Source organism: Tamandua tetradactyla, chromosome 7 (genome assembly GCF_023851605.1).
Source record: "Tamandua tetradactyla isolate mTamTet1 chromosome 7, mTamTet1.pri, whole genome shotgun sequence".
NCBI classification, from domain to species: domain Eukaryota; kingdom Metazoa; phylum Chordata; class Mammalia; order Pilosa; family Myrmecophagidae; genus Tamandua; species Tamandua tetradactyla.
The window spans coordinates 105,902,189-105,925,358 of NC_135333.1; the positions used below are offsets into that span (position 1 = coordinate 105,902,189).

At 35.5% G+C, this 23,170-nt stretch overlaps 1 protein-coding gene across 1 annotated transcript in view; it reads left to right on the forward strand.

Annotated features, from left to right (window-relative positions):
* The window catches only part of ARID2 (AT-rich interaction domain 2), a 255,295-nt gene extending 232,469 nt beyond the window's left edge, over window positions 1-22,826 (forward strand). Inside the window, exons 17-21 of the mRNA XM_077170650.1 lie at window positions 3,996-4,134; window positions 4,225-4,310; window positions 9,988-10,111; window positions 10,198-10,289; window positions 21,220-22,826. Coding sequence (XP_077026765.1) covers window positions 3,996-4,134; window positions 4,225-4,310; window positions 9,988-10,111; window positions 10,198-10,289; window positions 21,220-21,364 — 586 coding nt within the window. The 3' untranslated portion in view covers window positions 21,365-22,826. The remainder of the gene's footprint in view (window positions 1-3,995; window positions 4,135-4,224; window positions 4,311-9,987; window positions 10,112-10,197; window positions 10,290-21,219) is intronic.
* The last annotated feature ends 344 nt before the right edge of the window (window positions 22,827-23,170 follow it).

Consider the following 23,170-nt stretch of genomic DNA (forward strand, 5'->3'; position numbering starts at 1 on the left):
AAAAAAAACACAGCCTGGTTTTACCTTTTAGCTTACAGTAAAATGCCAGAAGTAAAAGGATAAGTTGAAATCTGAACTCCTGTGTACAAAGAAACCAGAAATTTATAGTTTGGAAAATTCTGAGCTTCTGGAAAGTAAGTCTCCAGGGGAAAGTGCTCCATGTGAGGACTTAACTGAACATGGAACCAGTCAATATTTCAGTGTTATTCAGAATTGGAAATGCAATTATTCAGGAGGGATCTCTGAAAGTTCTTATGTCTGATGGTTTGAACCCCTGTGAACTATAGAAAGCCAACAAGTTTTTTTGCAAGGTTTCTATGAGTGAAACCACTGCCAACTTTGATTGAAAAGGACAGAGAAGGGACAAACAAAAGGAAGAATAATTAAAAGAACAGAGCCATGGAAACTGATGTCTGGACTAAAGGGATATTGGACCAAGAAAACAGGCCCACCCATGTGTGTGTGCTTGGAGGGGCAGGTCATCTGCCCCGGTGCTTGGAGAAAATGAGCCTTCTACCTCATTGTTCAGGAGAATACTGCCACTACAATGCTTGGAGAGGATGGGGCATATGTTCTGGCATTTGTGGATAGTCTGGCCTCTCTCCTGATGTTTGGAAAGGATAGACCCTTCACCCCAGTGTTCTGTGAGACCATACAAGCACTTGGAAGGTATGGAACTGCTGTTTTGTCAGGAAAAACCATCAATGTGTTGGTGAATCTCAGACCTTGAAATCTAATGGAGTTTGTACTTCCAGACTCTGAAATTGTTTGGGACACATGATCCCTGTTTTCCTTTTAATTTTTCCCTTCTGGATTGATAATATCTATCCTGTACCTGTCCCTACATTGTATAATGGAAGCAGATAACTTATTTTCTAGGATTCACAGATCCACAGACAAGGAAACCATGCCTTGATACAGACCACACCTATAACCAATATTAATGAAACTTTGTATTTAGCATTGTTTAAGGCTTTGGGGATGTTGTGATGGAATTAATGTATTTTGCATGTAGAAGGAACCTGTCTTGGGAATCCAGAGGGTGGAGTGTGGTGGTTTCAAACTGTATAGACCCCAGAAAAATATGTTCTTAAACTTAATCCATTCCTGTGGGTGTTAACTCATTTTAAGACTCTTTAATGAGGTTACTTCAGTTAAGGTGTGACCTACCTCAATCAAGATAGGTTGTAATCCTATTATGGAGTCCTTTATAAGCAGAATGAACTTTAGACATACCAAGAGAAAGCCATGGGACACATAACCTGAAGTTCATCAGAACCCAGAAGAGAAGAGAGGCCAAGAGGTACATTGCTATGTGACAGAGGAGTCAAGGACCAAGGATTCCCAGCAACCATCCCCAGAATGCCAGACCTTAGGAAGAAAGCATTGCCCTGATAACGCCTTGATTTGGACTTTCTTAGCTTCAAAACCACGAGCTAACCTATTGCATGGTATATGCTTGAGCAGCCAAGGAAACTAAAGCAAATGTTTAACAAAAGTAATAAATCCCACTTAATAATGAGCATTAACTTGAAGGGGAATCAGACTTTTCTGAGCAAAGCTTGGCAGTTTAGGAATAATTGTGGAGAAGGTCTGAATCTCACAATGAACCTGCAAGCTAGATTACTAGTAAGTAAAATGACCCTCAGACATGTTATTTGCCCAGAGCTGCAGCATGTGGTTACACACATCAAAGGGATCACCATTTACATTTTATACTTCATAAATTGTATATTTATTATAACAATTTTTCAACAGATGGCAGTAAAATATCTTAAACAGTGATGGTCTTTTAATTTATACAAAGTTACCATATTGACCAGCATTGGCAGCAACAGGTAAGATTGTATCAATGAACAGTCCCAGTTATGTTTAAAAACAGACACAGAGAGAGAGATAAAAAGCTTGAGGAAAATATGCCAAGATGTTAGCAATCTGGGTAAGTGAATTGCAGGGGATTTTTATTTTCTCTGAATACTCTGGAATTTTCCCAGTTTCTTTAAATGAGCATGTTTATTTATGATTGAAGGGGAAGGGTTAGATGGTTGCTGGGGAGATAGTAGTAAGGAAAAATTTTTTAGATGCAATAGTAAGGTATAGTGGCATTCTATTTCATCTCTTATTCTTACCTCACCCCACCTCAGAAAATCCATAGTCTTCTGAAAACTCAGTATCTTTTTGCATTGTATTTCTTTAGAATTTATCTCCCTTAAATTAAATTTAGAATTTTAAAATCTAGATATTCCATTTAATATATTTAAAAGCCTTAACTGCTTTTCACCCTCATGATCATTGCAACCAGCCTCAATCATAATTATATTAGAATTTTATCTTGAACCACCAATGTCAATCAATGAATGGCTTTTATTACTTAAGTAGTTAAATAAATAGAAATTACACTTGATATGAGGGAAAAGATAATAGATTGAGAAGAAATAGGAGTTAATGAGAAGAAATATGAGGCACTGTCTTGGGTGCTTTTTTCCTCTGGGCACATAGAGTGGTGAGCACTTAAAAATCTCTTTTTAAAGAGATTTAAATTAAATCATACACATATTGCATATATTTAGGGATGACAATTGATTTAAAGAAACACTGACATCACCATTTTTCCCTGTCGTTGGTAAATTCATCCATTTTGTGTATTTTATGTATTGGAAATAAACTTTCATTCTAGGTATTTCAAAAAGTTTAGAAATATAAATCACTGACTAGAGACAAAGTAGCACATTTGCATTTTGATATATGTGTGTTTATGTATTAGTTTGTGTGTAGAAGCTTCATATTTTAATTAATGATTCGAAAGTATTTAGGTAGGGTTTTTTTTGTTGTTGTTGTTTTTAAGTAAAGTTCTAAACTAATGCCTCCTCATTGCAATAGTTAGTCTGTATAACTGAGCTCCCATCTTAATTTTATTTCTTTTTAATGAAATTGCATTGTGAATACTGAAAATTAGAAGAAATTCCAAAATAAAAACTAAAAAGTTTTTACTGGTTTTAGTTTCACAATAAACTTTTACTAAACTACCAAAAGTTTATTTTGTATATATATGAATATTAATGGAAATGTGTAATCAACCTATAATAATTTCAAACATTTCTTTTATAATTCAGAATTTAATCACTTTTATGATTTAAAGTTATTCCTGAAGGAATATTGATTTGAAATACTGAATATATACTGAACATTTAAAATTGGTTAAAATATAGGCATGTTTATATGACAGCCATACAAATTGAACCCTACAGAATTACTGCCATGGACTTTGAAGATAATGGTTGTAGAAATGTATGAATTACAAAGTAATTAGTAATTGAGGCCTTTTAATTATTCTTTGATATTTAGATTCTCATTCTCTCTCATTGCCATATATTCTAATGAGTAAAGGGGACTAGTAACTGACTTTCTTCCAGTTATGTCCTTTGCCACTCATTCACGCAGACATATTATTAAGCTCTGGTAGTAAATAGGGTATGTTGGAGAAATAAGAAATATTAACTTCTTAAACATGGACATAAAAATGTGAACTCAGCTAAAAAGCCAAACTTACTAAAATTTATGGCCTTTAAATTGTTGGATTGTATCTACTAGATTTCATAATGATATGAAATCTAGTGAAGCTTGAGCATGGCTTCTGAAAGTATAAGAAATATGGTATTTGTTTATAATATTCTATTGTATTTTTAAATGTTGCATGCACTTTCAAGAGAGTCTTATTTGACCTTCTTTGAAGGTAGGGAATTGGGAAAGATATTAAACTTAAAATAAATTCCTAAAAGTGTTCAGTACAATTGACTGATTCAACTTGGGAATATAAGTAGAGAAATGTTTAAACAGCTCAAAATATACTTAGTTCAAATTAAATGAATTAGAGATTTGCTTGCCCTATTTTGCTTAATATTTCTGTATATTGATCTGGAGTTTCTAGTAAAAAGAGCAAGTTTTCTATTTTCAGGAATACATACAAGTGTCAGAAAATTTCTACTTTTTTGTAGGTGGTTTCAGACACCCTCACAGGTTTTCTACCATGCAGCAACTGAACATGGAGGAAAAGATGTATATCCAGGACAGTGTCTTTGGGAAGGTTGTGAGCCTTTTCACCGACAGAGGTTTTCTTTTATTACCCATTTACAGGTACAATTTCTTAATGCTCTTTGCCTAGTAACTCATCTCATTGCAGTAAAGATCTTGATGTGTATATTCTTTTACTTCTTTCTCAAAAAGGATAAGCACTGTTCAAAGGATGCCCTGCTTGCAGGATTAAAACAAGATGAACCAGGACAAACAGGAAGTCAAAAATCTTCTACCAAGTAAGAATAAGTTTTCTTCCTTTTATACATGTGAAAATTAAAATCATAAAACTAAGTAAAACACAGGAACTATGAACGGTGAATTAGCATATTGGGAAGTAGGAACTGCGTTTCAGCAAACTCGGCTACTAATCAGCTATGTGATCCTGTCCAAATTGCTTATATTCACTAGTCTTCACATTTTATATTAGCTGGGCCACTTGGACTGTAAGGTGCCTTGTAACTAACATTTTATGATTCTGCTCTGTTGATAAGTCATTGGAAATAATTATGGACGATATGTGCGAAATGCTTTATAAACTGAAAGTATTACGTATGGTTGGTTCTTTGTTGTTCGAGATATTAATTTAGCATGCATTTGATAATGGCAATGAGATTTCTTCTTATAACTCTACTTCTGAGGTGAGGCCAAGCTGGCCTTTGAGTGTCCTATATAAATATAAATGTCACATTTACTACAGGACCATTCATTTACCTGTCATTTCCTGAGTACATACTTATAATACATGTAATTAAACTCTGTTAGCTGGGAATTCTTATGGGGTAGATTTTTGCAGAGTTGAAATTCTAGAAATAGAAATACAAGTATGAGAAAACAGAAGCCGCTATACTTTATGCGTTCTGTTACCATTTAGTGAACAACTACTTTGTGCTAGGAATTAAGATTAAATGGTAACCAAGATAAGTTTTGCCATTCTTATGTGACTAGAGGACCATTGAGAGATATAAGTCATTCTACTTTACAGTAAATAGATAATAAAATGAAAGTGTAAACATGGCACTATGCAAGTCCACGTAAGCCAGTCTGTAAGACCAAGGAATATGTTCTGGTAGAAGATGCATCCAAACTGAGGCCCAAAGAGTAAGAAGAAATTAGTAGAGGTCTCATAAACCATATTTAATGAATTTGGATTTCACCCTAAAGACAATGGAAAGTCATTTTTCTTCCAATTACCTCTTTTCTAAAATTTTCATTGCATTAAATTTGTCCATATTGGTAGCTTATAAAATTATGTTGGAATATTTTTCATTTTGCCCAAGTTTGGAAGAGGAAAAGAATCAACCTATTGGTTATAATAAAAAATCATCACTTATGATAAAATCTAATAACGGTTTTTATATAAACTGGTTTACAATTTAAAGGTTGCTTTTGCATGGACTTATTTAGCACTCAGAATTTATTGATGTAAGAATTGCAGGAAACAGCCCCACTTTACTGATGTGAAAATTGAAGTTTACTGGGGTAAAATGAAATATTCAAAATCACACAGCTAGTTATGGTATCAGAAATAAGACAGCTGCATATCATAACTTGCCAAACCCCAATCCAAACCATTCCTACCAATCCTAAAAAATACCTAGGGCATTACATAAGATTCTACAAAGGTTCCATGCACTAGGGTATCTTTCCAGAAACCTATAACATCCAGATAGGTCCCTGAACCAGATAAGTCCTGAAATGCAGAGGAACCAACCTCTCCAGAGCATCAACTAGTTCCATACCCCTATCCCCTGTTATCAACAGCCCCTTCCAACATGAAAAAGTTAGAATGGACATAGTCTAAATACCCCTAAAGAGTGGGAGAAAGATCAAAGGTGATGGTGGAGTTAGACAGAAAAGGTAGGCTTTAACAAATGAGTATGAATGCTGAATCATTATGCTGATGTTTCTTTTACCCACCAGTACCTTGCAGCAGCTAGAAATAAAAACCTAAAACTGTGGAATTGTAACCCATATCAAACTTTGAAATCTGTTTACAACTAATTGTTGCAATGTGCTTTGAATTTATTGCTTTTATGTATATGTTATTTAAAAAGAAGGAGGCGTATAATAGAGAAGATAGGCTTTAACAGATTAAAATAATAATAATGATAATAATACAGGATTTCCTCACATCCAGTCCAGTGTTCTTTCCACTGCTTTCTGTCCAGAGCACAACAGATTCGTGTTTTTGCTTGGACAGAGAAATCTATCCTGAATTTGAATCTTGTTTTACATAAAGCTCAACTATGTAGCCCCCCCATTCTATATTTTTATAAAGGACTAGAGAATTGTACTGAAAGGCAAGATTGAAATTATTAAATGGTGGTGGAAAAAATGGTATCTAACAAGGTAACAGTTTGAAATGTATTTAACATAATTTCATGTTATCATAATATTATATCACTTTTTCCAGATGATCTGTACCAAGTACATTCTTTTTTTTTTTTAGTCCTTTAAACTTATTATTTTGAAATAATCTCAAACTTACAGGACAGTTGAAAAAATAATACAAGGCCATACAGAGATTCAAACATAACCCCCCACTCCACCCTGATACCTGGATCCACTAATTTTAACATTTTGCCACATTTCCATTCTTTCTCTCTCCTTCTGTTTTCTAAATGTTTGAGTATAGGTTGTATACCTCATCCTCCTTGAACATATACTTCCGTGCACATTTCCTAAGAACCAGGATATTCACTAATGTAATCACCTTAAGTACAGTTATTAAGTTCAAGATATTTAATATTGATTAAAACTTAGTCTGTATTCCAATTTTTATCCAGTATTAGATCTCATTTGAGAATTGTGTATTACATTTAATTATTTTTATCTCTTTACTTGCTCTTTTTTCTTTAATAGTGGAAATATGTGCAACATAAACTTTCCCACTCAGCCACTCCAAAGCATACCGATTAGTGGGATTAATCACATTCACAATGTTGTGCTACCCTCACAGCCATCTATTACCAGAACTTTCCCATTTCCCCAAACTGAAATTCTATATATATTATGCATTAACTCCGCATTCCTTCTACCCCCTGCCCCCGTTAGCCTATACTCTACTTTCTGTCTCTATGGTTTGCATATTTTAGCTATTTCATACAAAGGGAATCATAAAATACCTGACCATTTGTGTCTGAATTGTTCCACTTAACATGATGTCCTCAGGATTCATCCATGTAGTGGCATGTATCAGAATTTCATTCCCTTGTATGGTGGAGTAATATTCCTTTATATGTATTTCCACATTTTGTTTATGCATTCATCTGCTAATGGACATTAGATTGCTTCCATCTTTTGCTTATTGTGAATAATGCTGCTGTGAACATTGTTGTACAGATATCTGTCTGAATTTTTGTGTTCAGTTGATCTTTTGTATTGAACCCTTTAGAGTAAAACAGAATTCCATCTCATTTCCTTCTGTGCATACTTTTGCATTACCATGGGGTTTAAATTTAGATTCCTCTATCTATAAAAATCTCATTTGGTTTATACCACTGAACAGAATGTTATACAAAACTATGTTCCTATATCCTTCCATCTTCCACCTTTATGTAGTTCCTGTCACAAATTACATATTTATATTTTAAGGATGCAAAACCACTGCTTATGATTACGTTTAATACATTTGCATTTTAGATCCTCTTGGAAGCAAAATGTGGAATTATAAACCAAAATTACAGTATACTGGCATTTATATTTACCCATGTCATTACCGTTACCAGAGATATTCATTTATTTATGTGGCTTTGGTCTTTTGTCTTTCCTTCCAACCTCCAGGACTTCCTTTATCATTTCTTATAGAGCCAATCTAGTGTTGACAAACTCCCTCAGTCTTTATTTGAGAATATCTTAATCTCTCCCTCATTTCTAAAAAACAGATTTGTCAGATATAAAATTATTGACAGTTGTTTCCTTTTCCAGTACTTTTTACGCATCAGCCCACTGTCTTCTTGCCTCCTTGGCTTCCAATGAGAAATTGGCACTTAATCTTATTGAGTCTCCCATGTACATGATGTGTTGCCCCTCTCTTGTGGCTTTCAGAATTCGTGCTTTGTCTTTGGCATTTGGCACTCTGATGGTAATATGTCTTAGGGTGGGTTTTCCTGTTTGGAGTTCATTGAATGTCTTGGATGTGTATATTCATGTCTTCTTTTTTTTAATTTGGGAAGTTTTCGGCCATATTTCTTGGAATATACTCTCTACCCCTTTCTTCTCCTTTTGGGATTCCCACTACGCATATATTGGAATGCTTGATGGTGTCTCACAGGTCTCTCAGGTTCTGTTCACTTTTCTTCCTTCTATTTACCTTCTGCTCCTCAGACTAGAATGATTTAAATTTTCATATCATTGATTTCTTCTGCTAGCTCAGATGTGCTTTTGAATTCCTCTAGGGAACTTTTCATTTTTGTTACTGGTGGTCTTCAGCTCTCTGGTTCCTTTTCATAATTCCTACCTCTTTTTTATTAATCACTTTTCCTAATTAGTCCTTTCGTTCTTAGTCCATGTTTTCCTTTAGCTCTGTGACAATATTTAAGATCATTTTTATCTAGTATATCCGAGCTCTGGTCCTCCTCATTGATGGCTTCTCATGCTTCAGTCTTCTTTGCCTGCGTCCTCACCTCGTGCTTCTTTGCGTGTGTTGTAATTTTTAGTTGAAACTGGAATTTTAATATTTTACTGTATCAACTCTGGAAGTTAGACTCTGAGTTTACTGTTTCTTAAGCTTGAATCTAGCTAGTGTTATGACAGAATTTCTTGAATGCTGGAAGCTTGAAAAAAAGAAAGCAATTTTCCTGATCTTTGCAAATTAGCAGATGGGAGTGTTCTCCCTCTGGGTTTAGCCATGCAATGACTTTTTTAGAACAGCCAGAGGCAAAAGGGTAGGAACTCTCCTGTCTTTTTTATGCATGTGCCTTGTCTTGGCATATAAGTGACCCTAAGAATTCCTTCCTTTACACCCATACAAATGACCCTGTTTCCTCAAGGCCCCCAGGTGCTATACGGTATATTCCACAGCTGGCACTCTTTTGCCTCAGTCAGTTGCAAGTTGACTGTTTTCCTACAGTATTCTAAAGGAGAGTTCTGTGAACTGCCTTAGGCAAGAGCAAGTTCTGGGATGACAAGCCTGTAACATATGTCCTCGCTCAGTACCTCATGCTGCCCCAAGACAGACTACATGGACACACGTGCATCCTAATAACTAGGACCAGGCAACTGCACTGGGAGTCCGTACTGGCTAATCTTTGCCTATGAGAGCATGGAAGGAGAGCCAGGAAAACGTACCATTTTTAAGTTGCATTTTTCTAGATTTGGCACTCACCCTGTTACTGCTATCCTTCAAATGTTTTCTGAATTCTGAGAAAGATTTTTCTGCAAATTCTTGTTGTTCAACACTTCTGTCTGGGAAATGGAGTCTGGGAGCATCCCGTTCCACCATCCTGATCAGTTGTACCAATGCATTCTTAGGAAATAATATTTTATCCTTAGGTATTATTTAGAAATAATAAGTTGCAGCTCAAATTGTGGACTATTTTATTTTTCTATTAACATCTTCATCTTACATTCATAGGTGGAAACTCTATAACTTTAGTACTCTGTCATATTTATTTTGATTGCATGCTTATCCAGCACAGTAGTTTTCAATATGGACCATACTGGAATAACCATTATTTACTTTAAAATAGATACATTGGAAAATAAGACTTGAAACTTAACGCTAAGAGCCCCTTTGCCTAGGCTGTCACAAAGCATAAACATTAATGCTAGATCAAGGGAGATTTAATTCACCCTGTATCTGGTTTCAAAGTAATCACCCTGCGGCATTTAAAAGCCAGGGCTGGGTAAAGAGGTCATTATTTGCAGTCTGCAGCATATTTAACAATCTTTTTCTCCCTCTGATCAATTTAGGCAGCCAACTGTAGGGGGCACAAGCTCAACTCCAAGAGCACAGAAGGCCATTGTGAATCATCCCAGTGCTGCTCTTATGGCCCTTAGGAGAGGATCAAGAAACCTTGTCTTTCGAGATTTTACAGTAAGCAGACCTTGAGCCTTATCTGTAAAGCGTTGAGCATTGTATGATTTAGATCTTTATGCTTTCTCTTTTATTTTCTTTTTAAGGATGAAAAAGAGGGACCAATAACTAAACACATCCGACTAACAGCTGCCTTAATATTAAAAAATATTGGTAAATATTCAGAGTGTGGTCGCAGGTGAGTAATCTATTTTTCAAAGTCCAAATGGATTTAGAGTGTTACTTAAGATTATACCTAATTTATTTTGTAAGTTAATAAATTAGATATTTGTATTATTCACCTTTTTCTCATCAGTTTTGTGAATGTATATAAAAGCTAATGCCAAATCAAGCCATCATGATCTCTTAAAAGCCTAAGTAGAGAGAAGTTGAAACATCCAAAACATTTCTCTAATCTTGTTTTATTAGGTTACTTTTCTATGATGGCCAAAGAATTTAAAGCAAAAAGTAGCTCTAGTTAAGAGAAAACTTAGGAGTTTATGGTGGGGTTGGGAGAAAAAATTTGTCATTTGGATTGTGCAGAATCAGAACGAATTTCAGTTTGACAATTGATATTTTAATATACTGATCAAATTCATGGATATACTAGGATTTACTATGATATTCTGAAGTTTTGAGTTACTTTCTAATGGATGTAAGCAAGAGAAAAGTCAAGATTCTATAGATATTAGAAACAACTCTGATCCTTGAGCGAGCATATGTGAGATGTTCTCTGATGACTTTTAATACCTCATCTTCCTTACTTTTCTAATATTCCTCCCATATCTTCAACTGACTCAGCTCAAGCTCCGACACTGAGAATTTATCTTCAAAAATACCTTGAATCTCTAATAATCACTTTCCCTTCCAGTCTGTTACTCTTCCAACTTAATTTCTTCATCTCCTTAAATATGTCTTGAATCTACTTAGTCCTTCACCCTCATCATCCCACCCAACCCTCAAACTCCATTTTACCTTGCTTAGGTCTTTTATGATATTTCTTGCAGTAACCTTCCAACTAGATTTTCCAGGCATCAAAATAGTTATTAATTACAAAAGAAAAAAAAGCTCTGAATTTGACTGTCATCTTTTAAAACTTCTATAAATCAAGCATAACTACGATTTAAAGGTATATGAAAGTATTGGCAATGACAGGGTTACTGTATCTAATGTAAAGCATTCTTACAAATGAAAAAGAAAAATTTTACTACTGAAATTTAAAAAAAATGAACAGCTTTTTAGAGAAAAAGAAATATAAAGGCTTAGCAACCTAATGAGAATATTAGCGCCTTCTTCTTTCTTTCATATTGTGGTATCTTCTACCATTCTGGCATCTTCAGTTACTGTGCTCTCAGAATAATGAAATCATAACAGTTAAAACAACTCTTTCAATCCTTCCCATTCATGCTCCCACTCTGGGTTGAAATTTCCAGTGTAGAATATCTCCAGTGACAGTGATTTTTGTTTGTGCAAGATTACTAGCAGAGAATCTGATAAAATCCATGTGTGAAGAAGAAAGACGAGGAAATCGGACAGCTTCAAAAGACATTTCTCTATTCACATTTCTGATCTCTAGTGAAATAAGGTATAGAGAGAGGTGTTTTTTGAATAAAGCAAATTGCTGTTTGCAATAAGAAAATTACAGGTCAGTAGGCAGACATAAGGAAGTTTACTTTTTTTTTTCTCACTTCCTCTTTGATCTGGTCTTTATTCAAAATAAGGTGTCCAAAATGATTTGAGTTTTATGGAATAAGCAATTTAAGCAATAGAATACTTTCCTTCTGTGGTAGGCTTCTTTTCTGCCGACTTATTGGTACTGCAGCCTTCTTTTCTAAAGGCTTCTCTAACTTCTTAACACCAACAGCCTTCTTTCCTCCTTTCTTCCCCACTATAGGCTTCTTGCCTGGAGTACCCTTCTCATCTGATTTGGCCTCTCGTGCTGCTGCAGGTTTAACCACCTGGAGTTTTTGATTCCTGGCCTGGTGAAGGATGGTGTTTTGGCACGTAGTCTTTGCATATGGTTTAGTTTCAACACGATTCTCAGGTTTTTCAGTGGATTCTTTTTAGAACTCTGTATTGAATCTCCTTGTATGGTGTTTAGAGGGCTCTTTGGATCTCTGGGCTTTTCAAGATTCTGCTAAGGTCTGTATTCATCATCCTTTGCCAGGGAGGTTGTGGTTTCTCTTGAGAGAGGCAGCTTTGCACCAAGTGCCAAACAGGTCATCTAACTTGCATAAAACACTTTCAGTCCAAGTGCAAAAATATCCTACATGCCCACAGAAGCAAGTTTTAAAATGTTCCACTTGCTTACGTTAAGCACAATAATTCCAGACATGTTTCTGAAGGTCTTGATAATACCATTCCTCATATAGATGAAGGTCCCTGCAATGTATGTGATGCAGTTTCTCATTTTGCTCTTGCCAGCTTTCATTCACTAAGAGGCATAGACCTTTTTTATATCATTCCCAGGCCTTAAGTTTCTTAAAAAGCAGAACAGCCTACTTGGTCTTCCTGTAGCCTTCAACTTTATCTTCAGTCACCCAAGGAAGTTCAAAAACTTCGCTATGACCAGGGCTGATAAGGCTGATGCAGGTAGGGCCAAAGCAGATGGCATATTGCTTCTGTATTGTTTTTACTCTATGGTGCCATCAGTGCCATGTGTTGGTTGGTACAAACATGTGGCCTCCCTGGCACATATTTCCAAAAGCATTCTGGCCAAGTCAGTGAGTCCCACCACCTTGAACTCGGGGAATTTGAGCCACAGCTCTGCCAGTGCTCCAGGACTCAGCACTGGTTTGCTGACCTGCTAACACACAGCATAGGGCTGTCTGTTGTTTCGCGCAAGTTGGTGTGAGCAAAATACACAATATCCGGTTTAATGGGAGCCTTGAATATTAGCAGGCAAAGCAACATTTTTGCCAGATGACGCCCCCTTTTCAGAGTATACCGTTATCAATGGACAAAACAACATGACAGGGAGAGGAAAAGGCCACACTCCTCTTAACCTGGCAGCTCCCATAGGAAAAACACCATCATTCTTAAAGTATGTTTCCTGAACAGTATGAAATATCAGCAATTTTTATTTGAAATTCAGAATCTGGTTGTTTGAATAACAAAATATTTATATGCAATTTATATCCATTCTGATTAAGCTTGAACTCTGAAGAATTGCAATATATTTCCCCTTTTGATTTATGTATGTTTTATCAGTATAATACATGGCTCAAGTTAAAAATCAAATAGTGGGCGGGCCGCGGTGGCTCAGCGGGCAAAGTGCTTGCCTGCTATGCCGGAGGACCTCGGTTCGATTCCCGGCCCCAGCCCATGTAACAAAAAAACGGAAAAACAAAATACAATAAAACAAGAAAATGTTTAAAGATGTTTCCCTTTCTTCCTTCCTTCCTTCCTTCTATCCTTCCTTCCTTCTCTCTGTCTTTCCTTTAAAAAAAAAAAAAAAAAAAATCAAATAGTATCATAAAAACCTTAATAAATATAGTAGTCCTCTCCATCATCCCCCGCCCACCTCCAAAGATAGAATTTTCACACAATTTTGGATGTTTCTTTCTGGTATTTGCCTCTGTTCTTCTAAATAACATTCTTATGATCCTATTTCTCTTTTTTTTTTTTTTTTTTTTTTCACATGGGCATGCACCGGGAATCGAACCTGGCAGGTTTTCTGGCATGACAGGCAAGGATTCTTGCCTGCTGAGCCACTGTGGCCCGCCCATGATACTATTTCTTAACTTACCTACTTTACACATTACCTGTTGACCTCTTTTTTTAAAGAATTAAATATTCTTAAACCTTTCCTCATCCTCATGATATGATTACAGCAGTTTTTGGTTAAATCTTAAATCATACATTGTTGTCACATTGATGCTGAGCCAAGTGGTATACTATTATATTTTTCTTTCTCTCTTTTTCTGAGGTTAATGATCACTTTGCTTTTTGTTTAGCTTTTCATGGACCTAATACTAATTTTCTCATATTTCAATCAGTATCTGTCAGGCTTATCAATAAGTTTTCTAAATCTTCAAACACAGTTCTTAAACCTCTAGTGTTTCTACATTTTTAATGTTTTTCCTTTGGAAACTGCCCTTCTGCAACCTTCCTTCTTTCTGTTCTAGTCTAGACAGCATGATCCCAAGGCCTAGGATACATCTATTCTCTTAGGAACTCCTATGTGGAATCCCTCTTTTTTGAATCCCATTTATTTCCTTTTCTTGATTTACTAACCCTCATTTTGCTAAGGCACATCCTCCAGTAATATAAGACCCAGCATGTCTGAAAATGTAATCTGTCTTTACTCTTGATAGTTTGGCTGGTGTAGTACCTTGGAGATACATACCTCAGAAAATTCCTAATTCATTCCTATGAGTGGATATAGAGTGCAAGATGAAAAATTATTTTCTTTAAAATTCTAGTGTCCAGCTTTGAGAAGTCCCATGACATTTCAGTTCCCATTTGTTTTTTGTTTTTATCTATTTTTTCCCCTCTGGAAGATCTTAATCTTTTATTTCTGATGTTCTGAAGTTTCATGATGAAGTACCTTGTTGTGGATGGTTTTCATTATTGTTTTTTCATTTCAAGAGGTCCTTTCAGTCTGGACGTGCCTGAATTGGGAAATCTTCTTGTATATTTCTTTTATACTTCCCTGATATCCATTTTCTCTGTTTCTCATTTCTTAAATTTCTGTTATTTGAATGCTGTACTCTCCCAAATTGATCCTCAAGTTTTCTTATTGTTCCTCTCTTAGCTTTCATTTTTGTCTTTTTAATCTATTTTAAGGAAATTTCCGTGATTTTTATCATTAAATCTTCAATTGAATTTTCATGTTAGCTATCCTGCTTCAATTTCTAAGAGCTCTTTCTTCTTACCAATTGCCTTTAAAATATCTTGTACATATGTTGAATAGTGTCTTCTGATCTTTCTAAAGATTAATGATAGTTGCTCTTCCTTCAAATACATCAAATGTCTGAAAATTTTTGGCTTCACTTTGTATTTTAGGAATTAAATACAAGTTCATTGGAAATTCAGGATAGGTGTTTAAAGATTTGTCCCAGGTAACTGTTATTTTAAAGTGAATTCTGTTGAACATATTTCTTCACTGGAAGTCCCCAGATGTCAATCACTGTAGGCAATTCAAGTTGTTCCAGGGAAGAATCCCCTGTTTTATGTGTCTCTGGGGCTGAGCAGTATAGAGGAGAAGTAATGTCATGCCCTGCTTCCTGGAAACAGAAGGGCAAAAGAGACTGGGAGGATCTCACTGTGTTCAAATATGTTGACTTTTACCTAATCCTCCTCTCTTTCTGGTTCCTCACCCTCTAACCTTCACTGTCTGTGTCTCTGAATTCTAAGCCTTTCTGGTTTAGTTTCTCCAAGAAATAAATTTATTTTACTCATTTTTATACTGTTTTCAGAGGGCATGAAGATAAACTTGCATTCAAACTGCTATGTTCACTTGGAGGCTGTCTTATATCTTAAGTCCTTTTTATTAATGCTATTTAGAAATGCTGCTGTGAACAATCTGTATCTATTTTTGGCCCTATTTGTGCATATTTCTGTTGATCTTTTTATGAAGGATTGGTGATTCATATGATATTACAAAGTTAGTATATAACTCCAAGCAATTCCAGACAGGTTTTTATCAATTTACACTCCCCCCAGTAATGTTTGAAAATCTCAGTTACTGTTTATACCAGCATACCTTGGAGATACTGCAGGTTTGGTTCCAAATAGCTGTAATAAAGCGAGTATCACTATAAAGCCAGTCAACCTATGATTTGGCTTCCCAGTACATATAAAAGTTACCTTTATAGTATAGTGTAGTCTAGTAAGTGTCCAATAGCATTATGTCTAAAAAACTATGTGCATACTTTAACTTAAAAAGACTCTGTTGCTAAAAATCATTAACTGTCATCTAAGCCTTCAAGAAGTCTTTTATCTTTTTGCTAGTGAAAGGTCTTGCCTTGATGTTAATGGCTGCTGACTGATCAGGGTGGTGTTGCTGAAGGTTGGGGTGACTGTGGCAATTTCTTAAAGTAAAACAACAGTGAAATTTGCTTCATCAACTGATTCTTCCTTTCCTGAAAGATTTCTCTGTAGCATATGATGCAGTTTGATAGTATTTTACCCACAGTAGAATATATTTCAATATTGGAGCCAAATTCTCTTCAATCCTACCCCTGCTTTATCTACTAAGTTGATGTAATATTCTGACTCCTTTGTTGTCACTTCAGTAATGTTCACAGTATCTTCACTAGGAATAGATTTCATCTCAAGAAACCATTTTCTTTGCTCATCCATAAGAAGCAACTCCTCATCCATTCAAGTTTTATCACGAGATTGCAGCATTTCAGTCACAACTTCAGGTTTCACTTCTAAAATTCCAGTTCTCTTGCATTTCCACCACATCAGCAGTTACTTCCTCTACTGACGTATTGTACCCCTCAGAGTCATCCATGAGGGTTGGAATCAACTTCTTCCAAATTCATATTTGACCTCCATGAATCATGATTGTTCTAAATGGCATAAAAAATGGTGAATCCTTTCCAAAAGATTTTCAATTGCCTTCACCCAGATCCATCTGAGGAATCACCAACTATGGCTGCTATGGCCTTAAGAAATGTACTTCTTAAATAATAAGTCTTGAAAGTTGAAATGACTTCTTGATCCATAGGCTGCAGAATGGATGTTGTATTAGCAGACATGAAAACATGAATTTCCTTGTACGTCTCCACCAGAGCTCCTAGATGACCAGGTGGATTATCAATGGGTAGTAATATTTTTTTAAATGCAATTTTATTGAGATATATTCACACACTCTATAATCCATCCAAAGTATACAATCAGTGGCTCATAGTATCATCACATAATTGTACATTCATCAGCACAGTGAAATTTAGAACTTTTTTGTTACTCCAGAAAAAATAGGAAAGAAAACCCAAAATATCCTGTACCCCACCCCCAACCCCAATTATTGACCCCAGTATTGGTGTGGTATATTTGTTATTGTTAATGAAAGAATATTAAAATTTTCTGAGTAGTAGGTCTCAAGAGTGGGCTTAAAACATTCAGTAAACCATGTTGTGAACAGATGTGCTGTCATCTAGACTTTGTTATTCCATGTATAGAGACCATATGCAGAGTAAGTTTAGCATAAGTCTTAAGGTCTATAGGATTTTGAAGTGGTAAATGAACATTGACTTCACCTTCAAGTCACCAGCTGCATTAAGCCACCAACAAGAGAGTGAGCCTGTCCTTTGAAGCTTTGAAGCCTTGAAGCCAGGCATTGATTTCTCCTCCCTGGCTGTGAAAATCCTAGATGGCTTTCATCTATGTTGGAAATCTGTTGTTTCATATAGCCACCATTATCAGTTATCTTAACTAGATCTTCTGTGTAACTTACAGCAGTTTCTACATCAGTACTTGCTGCTGCTTCATCTTGTGCTTTAATGTCCTGGAGACAGCTTCTTTCTCTTCATGAACCAGCCTCTGCTAGCTTCATACTTTTCTTTTGCAGTTTCCTCGTCTCTCTCAGCTTTTATAGAATTGAAGAGATTTAGAGCCTTGCTCAAGCTTTGTCTTGAGGGAATGTTGTGGCTAGTTCGGTCTTCTATCCAAACCACTAAAACTTTCTCCATATCAGCAATAAGGCTGTTTTGCTTTCTTATCATTTGTGTGTTCACTGGAATAGCATTTCTAATTTCCTTCAAGAGCTTTTTTTTTTTTTTGCATTCATAGCATGGCTAGCTGGTGCAAGGGGCCTAGCCCTCAGCTTGTCTTGGCTTTCAACATGCTTACCTCACTAAGCATAATAATCAATTCTAGCTTTTGACTTAAATTGAGAGACCTGGGACTCTTCCTTTCACTGAACACTTAGAGGCTACTGTAGCATTATTAATGGGCCTAATTTCCATATCTTTATGTCTAGGGGAATAGGGAGGCCCAAGAAAGGGAGAGAGATGGGGGATTGCTGGTTAGTGGACAGGCCAGAACACGCAACATTTATCGATTAAGTTCACCATCTCATCTGGGCGCGGTTCGTGGTAACCCCATCAATTCCAATAGTAACATCAAAGACTACTGGCCACTAATTATCATAATAATAATAATAATAATGAAAAAGCTTGAAGTATCATGAGAAGATGTGAAACAAGTACATGCTTTTGAAAAAAATGGTACCAATAGACTTGCTTAACATGGGGTTGCCACAAACCTCCAGTTTGTAAAAAATGGAATATCTGTGAAGCACAGTAAAGCCAAGTATACCTGTACTTGCTCCAACACCTTGGCATTATGGTTTTTTTGTTGTTATTTTTTTGTTGTTGTTGGTGGTGGTGGTTTTCTTTTTTTAATTTTTTATTAATTAAAAAAAAATTACAAGAAACACAAACATTCCCAACACATATACGCAGCAATTCACAGTATCATCACATAGTTGCATATTCATCATCATGATAATTTCCCAGAACATTTGCATCAATTCAGAAAAAAGAAATAAAAAGACAACAGAAAAATAAAACAAAAATAGAAAAAAAAAATTTTACATACCATACCTCTTACCCCTCCCTATCATTGATCTACTAGCATTTCAAACTAAATTTATTTTAACATTTGTTCCCCCTATTAATTTATTTTTATTCCATATGTTCTACTCATCTGTTGACAAGGTAGATAAAAGGAGCATCAGACCCAAGGTTTTCACAAACACACAGTCACATTGTGAAAGCTATATCATTATACAATCATCATCAAGAAACATGGCTACTGGAATACAGCTCTACATTTGCAGGCAGTTCCCTCCAGCTTCTTCATTACATCTTAGTTAACAAGGTGATATCTACTTAATGCGTAAGAATAACCTCCAGGATAACCTCTCGACTCTGTTTGGAATCTCTCAGCCATTGACACTTTGTCTCACTTCACTCTTCCCCCTTTTGGTCGAGAAGGTTTTCTCAATCCCTTGATGCTGGGTCTCAGCTCATTCTTGGATTTCTGTCCCACGTTGCCAGGAAGGTCCACACCCCTGGGAGTCATGTCCCATGTAGACAGGGGGGAGGGTGGTGATTTTGCTTGCTGTGTGGCTGGAGAGAGAGGCCACATCTGAGCAACAAAAGAGGTTCTCTTGGGGGTGACTCTTAGGCCTAACTTCAAGTAGGCTTGACCTATCCCCTGTGGGGTTAAGTTTCATATGAACAAACCCCAACACGGGGGGCTTAGCCTATAGCTTTGGTTGCCCACACTGGCATTATGTTTTTAATTTTAGCCATCACTTTGGATGTGTGGTGGTTATCGATATATGGAAACTACAGGAAAAGAGAATATCTAAATGGCCAAAAGCACATGTAAAAATACCCAACCTCCTTAGTCATCAGTATCAATTTTTAAATTTGTTTTACTTCTCTCTCTGCTTTGCTACTGTAAAAACGACCACAGTCCCCACACTTTAAATGTTGGTTTTGGATTTTTGTTTCTTTTATTATAAGCTACAATGTCTGTCATTTAGAATTTAAGAGAGACTTCATTTCCTTTTCTTCTCTCATTCCTTTTACTCAGAGTTATTTTACTGAAGATAGAGAGTCTTGGGTTATCTCGTTTGGGCTGATTTTTTTTTCCTACCATATTAAAAATTTCAAACAGATGGCAAATTTGAAATAATTTTTCAGTGAACACCCATATACCAACCACCTAGCTTTTTTTTCTATATCTATTTCTGGCAAATTTCTTCTACTTTTCTTTTCTCCTCAACATCCCTCACTTCTTTGCTAGAAGATATTTTCATTTATAGTCTGTCATCTTTATATACACAGCTACATCAACATTTTTATTTTGGGGGTAGAAAATTTCCTTTATAAGTTATAAATTAATTTAGAAATTAAAAAAGAAAAGTTTTAATGGAAAGCAAACCCAGAGTAATATGGCATTCCAACTATGGTTAAGCTAGATATATCCTGACTTCAGTTATTGGGAAAAAAAGAAACTTAACCATACCTAGAATAGAATTTATATTTCCAACTCTTTTTTTTTTTTACATGTATACCGTTGTTGTTTTGTTTTATTATTTTTATTGCAAATCTTCACACACATACATTTCACACATGGTATACAATCAGCTAACAATATCATCATATAGTTGTGTATTAATCATCATGGTCATTTTTTTGGAGTATTTATAACTCTCCAGAAAAGGAAATAACTCATACATACGATACCCCTTACCCCTACCACTCATTGTCCACTAGTATTTCCATCTACCCAATTTATGTTATCCCTTATTCCCTTTTTTATTTATTTTTATCCATATTTTTTTACTCATCTATCCATATCCTGGATAAAAGGAGCATCAGACACAAGGTTTTCACAATCATGCAGTCACATTGTGAAAGTTGTATCTTTATACAATTGTCTTCAGGAATCAAGGCTACTGGAACACAACTCAACAATTTCAGGTACTTCCCTCCAGCCACTCCAATACACCATAAACTAAAAATAGATATCTATATAATGCATAAGAATAACCTCCATGATAACTTCTTGACTCTGTTTGAAGTCTCTCAGCCATTGAAACTTTATTTTGCCTCATTTCTCTCTTCCCCGTTTTAGTGAAGAAGGCTTTCTCATTCCCTTGATGCTGCGTCCTGGCTCATCCTGGGAGTCCTATCCCACATTGCCAGGGAGATTTACACCCTGGGAGTCATGTCCCACATAGCAGGGAGAGGGCAGTATCCAATTCATCTCTTAGAAGCAACCATTTTGTTCCTCTCCAGCTGTTTTCTGACATAATCTGTAACTTTTCTAAAAGCATAAATGAATTATGCTCTATAGTCTTTCATATTTGGAAAGATACCATGGAGAAAAGACAAAGTTTAGATGGTGTTGGCTAATTCTCTCTCCACTATTTAACTAGCTAGAAAGTCAGTTAAATCTTTCTGAGCCTCTCTTTCCTAATCTGTAAATTGAACATATTGAACTAATAGTTTCCCATGTCCCTCCTCTCTTCCTGCAGTGATATATTAAGATGTAGCAGGTATGGAGCTGTGCATTGTTTCTTATATTTGTGAAATGCATGATAAGGAACTTTCACTGTGAAACTAGAGACTGATTGATGAACTTCTGGTTTTTTCCAGATTGCTAAAGAGACATGAAAACAACTTATCAGTGCTAGCCATTAGTAACATGGAAGCTTCCTCCACCCTTGCCAAATGCCTTTATGAACTTAATTTTACAGTTCAGAGTAAAGAACAAGAAAAAGACTCAGAAATGCTGCAGTGAAAAATAATTCCACTTCTACAGTGGGGACTCAAAGAAAGTCAAATACATTTCATATACTGTTACTAAAGAAAGCACCAAGTCTTAATGGAACAGAGCCCGTTGAATGAATTATTTTAACTCCTCCCATGATGCTGAGAGGAAGCTTCGTATTCTGATCTCTGAGTGAATCCCTTTGTTCTCTGTTTAAAAAAAAGTTAAAAAGGAAAAAAGAACTGCTGTGGGATTGTTAACCAGCTTATCTGCAGGATGTCTTTCAGATCTGATAAATCCTGATGGAAACTGGTATGATCAGAATTCAGTACCATCCACATTGGAATATACATGGAATATTGTAAAACCTACATGAGCAGATGAAATAGAAGCATTAAATATTTTTATCTATATCCAAAAAGGAGCACATTTTTATATTTACAAAACCGTTTAAGCTGGTTTGAATAACTGAAAAGTTTCAGCACACCTATACCCCCGATCTCGGAGGGGCCACCAATATCTAGCTATGGATTGTGTGTTTTGTTTAGAAATCAGTAGCTTGGTTTTCTTACTTGAGCCAATATATTTTCACTTATTTATTATCATAAAAATTTACCAGTCTGAATAGATCTTGTAAATATTTGTGAATAGACGAACACCTTTCATGCCACTGCAGCCACTGGAAATACATTCTGTGGTGTCCTAGAAGCATTATTGGTAGGTTCTAAAGTTTTCTAGACTTTCCTGTCAATTGTAAGTAATTGTGATATATTCAACGCAGTGGATGAATGTTCTTTAAATTTGTGTAAATACTTCTGCAAAGGTACTGATGCTGTAAAGTTAAAACAGTTTGTGGAACTGTGATTCTTTTTTTTTTCCTTCTTTTTTTTTCTTTCTTTTTTTTTTTTTTTTGTATTATACACCTTGTAGAACTCATTTTGCTGGCTGAAAGAGTATGGAATAATATATCTTGTGTCATTTTTGTAGAAGAAAAACTATTTGAAGGTATTTTTTGGTTTTCCCTAACATGTATCCACTATAAACGTTTGTCATGTGCAAGCTCAGAGCTTGGACAGAATTTTTTGTATTTGTAAATTGGTTTAAATACATGGAATTTTATACAGGTTTTCTCCTGTGTTATATATGCATTATGTGCAGGTATGATATTTTCTTCACTACTTTTTCTATCTTAATATAGTGTGGAATTTTATTGTATTATTCTTCCATTCTTAATACTGTACCACATTCCTGCTCAGAAACTGCTCACTTCCTTAAATTGTCTTTTTTTCCTTCCTGGCGTGAAATGTATCCATTTATAACTGCCTATGCCTGTTCTATTAGCATCCAAAAATGTGGAAGGCCTCTCAAACACCATTTCTGCTGTGTCCTTAGGATGTGCAGTATAAAATATAGACCTAACAGTTTATGTTATAGAATGGCTTTATTTACTTTGGTGACTGTTTATAGTTTTTAAATAAAAGACTGAACATTTTCTTGAGTGCTTCATTTCTGAGTATGCTTAAGACATTCTTAATAAAATATAGAAAATCCTAAATTCAACTGAAGACAAGGTCCAACGGTCACCTACCTATTTGATTATATATTGATTTGTAATATATTTAACAGAACAGTTATGAGATCAATCCTTTACATGGAAATTTGCTTAAACGGGCATTTGATTTGTGTTTATTTTCCATTTGTTATAATGCAAAGCAGACTCAGATATAGCATATGATAGGTATGGTTAAATCTCAGTATACCTTTTTCAATGGAAATACTGTACATTTCACTGAAAGCACTTGTTGATTAATATTGTGCTGTTTTGACTATTTGTCC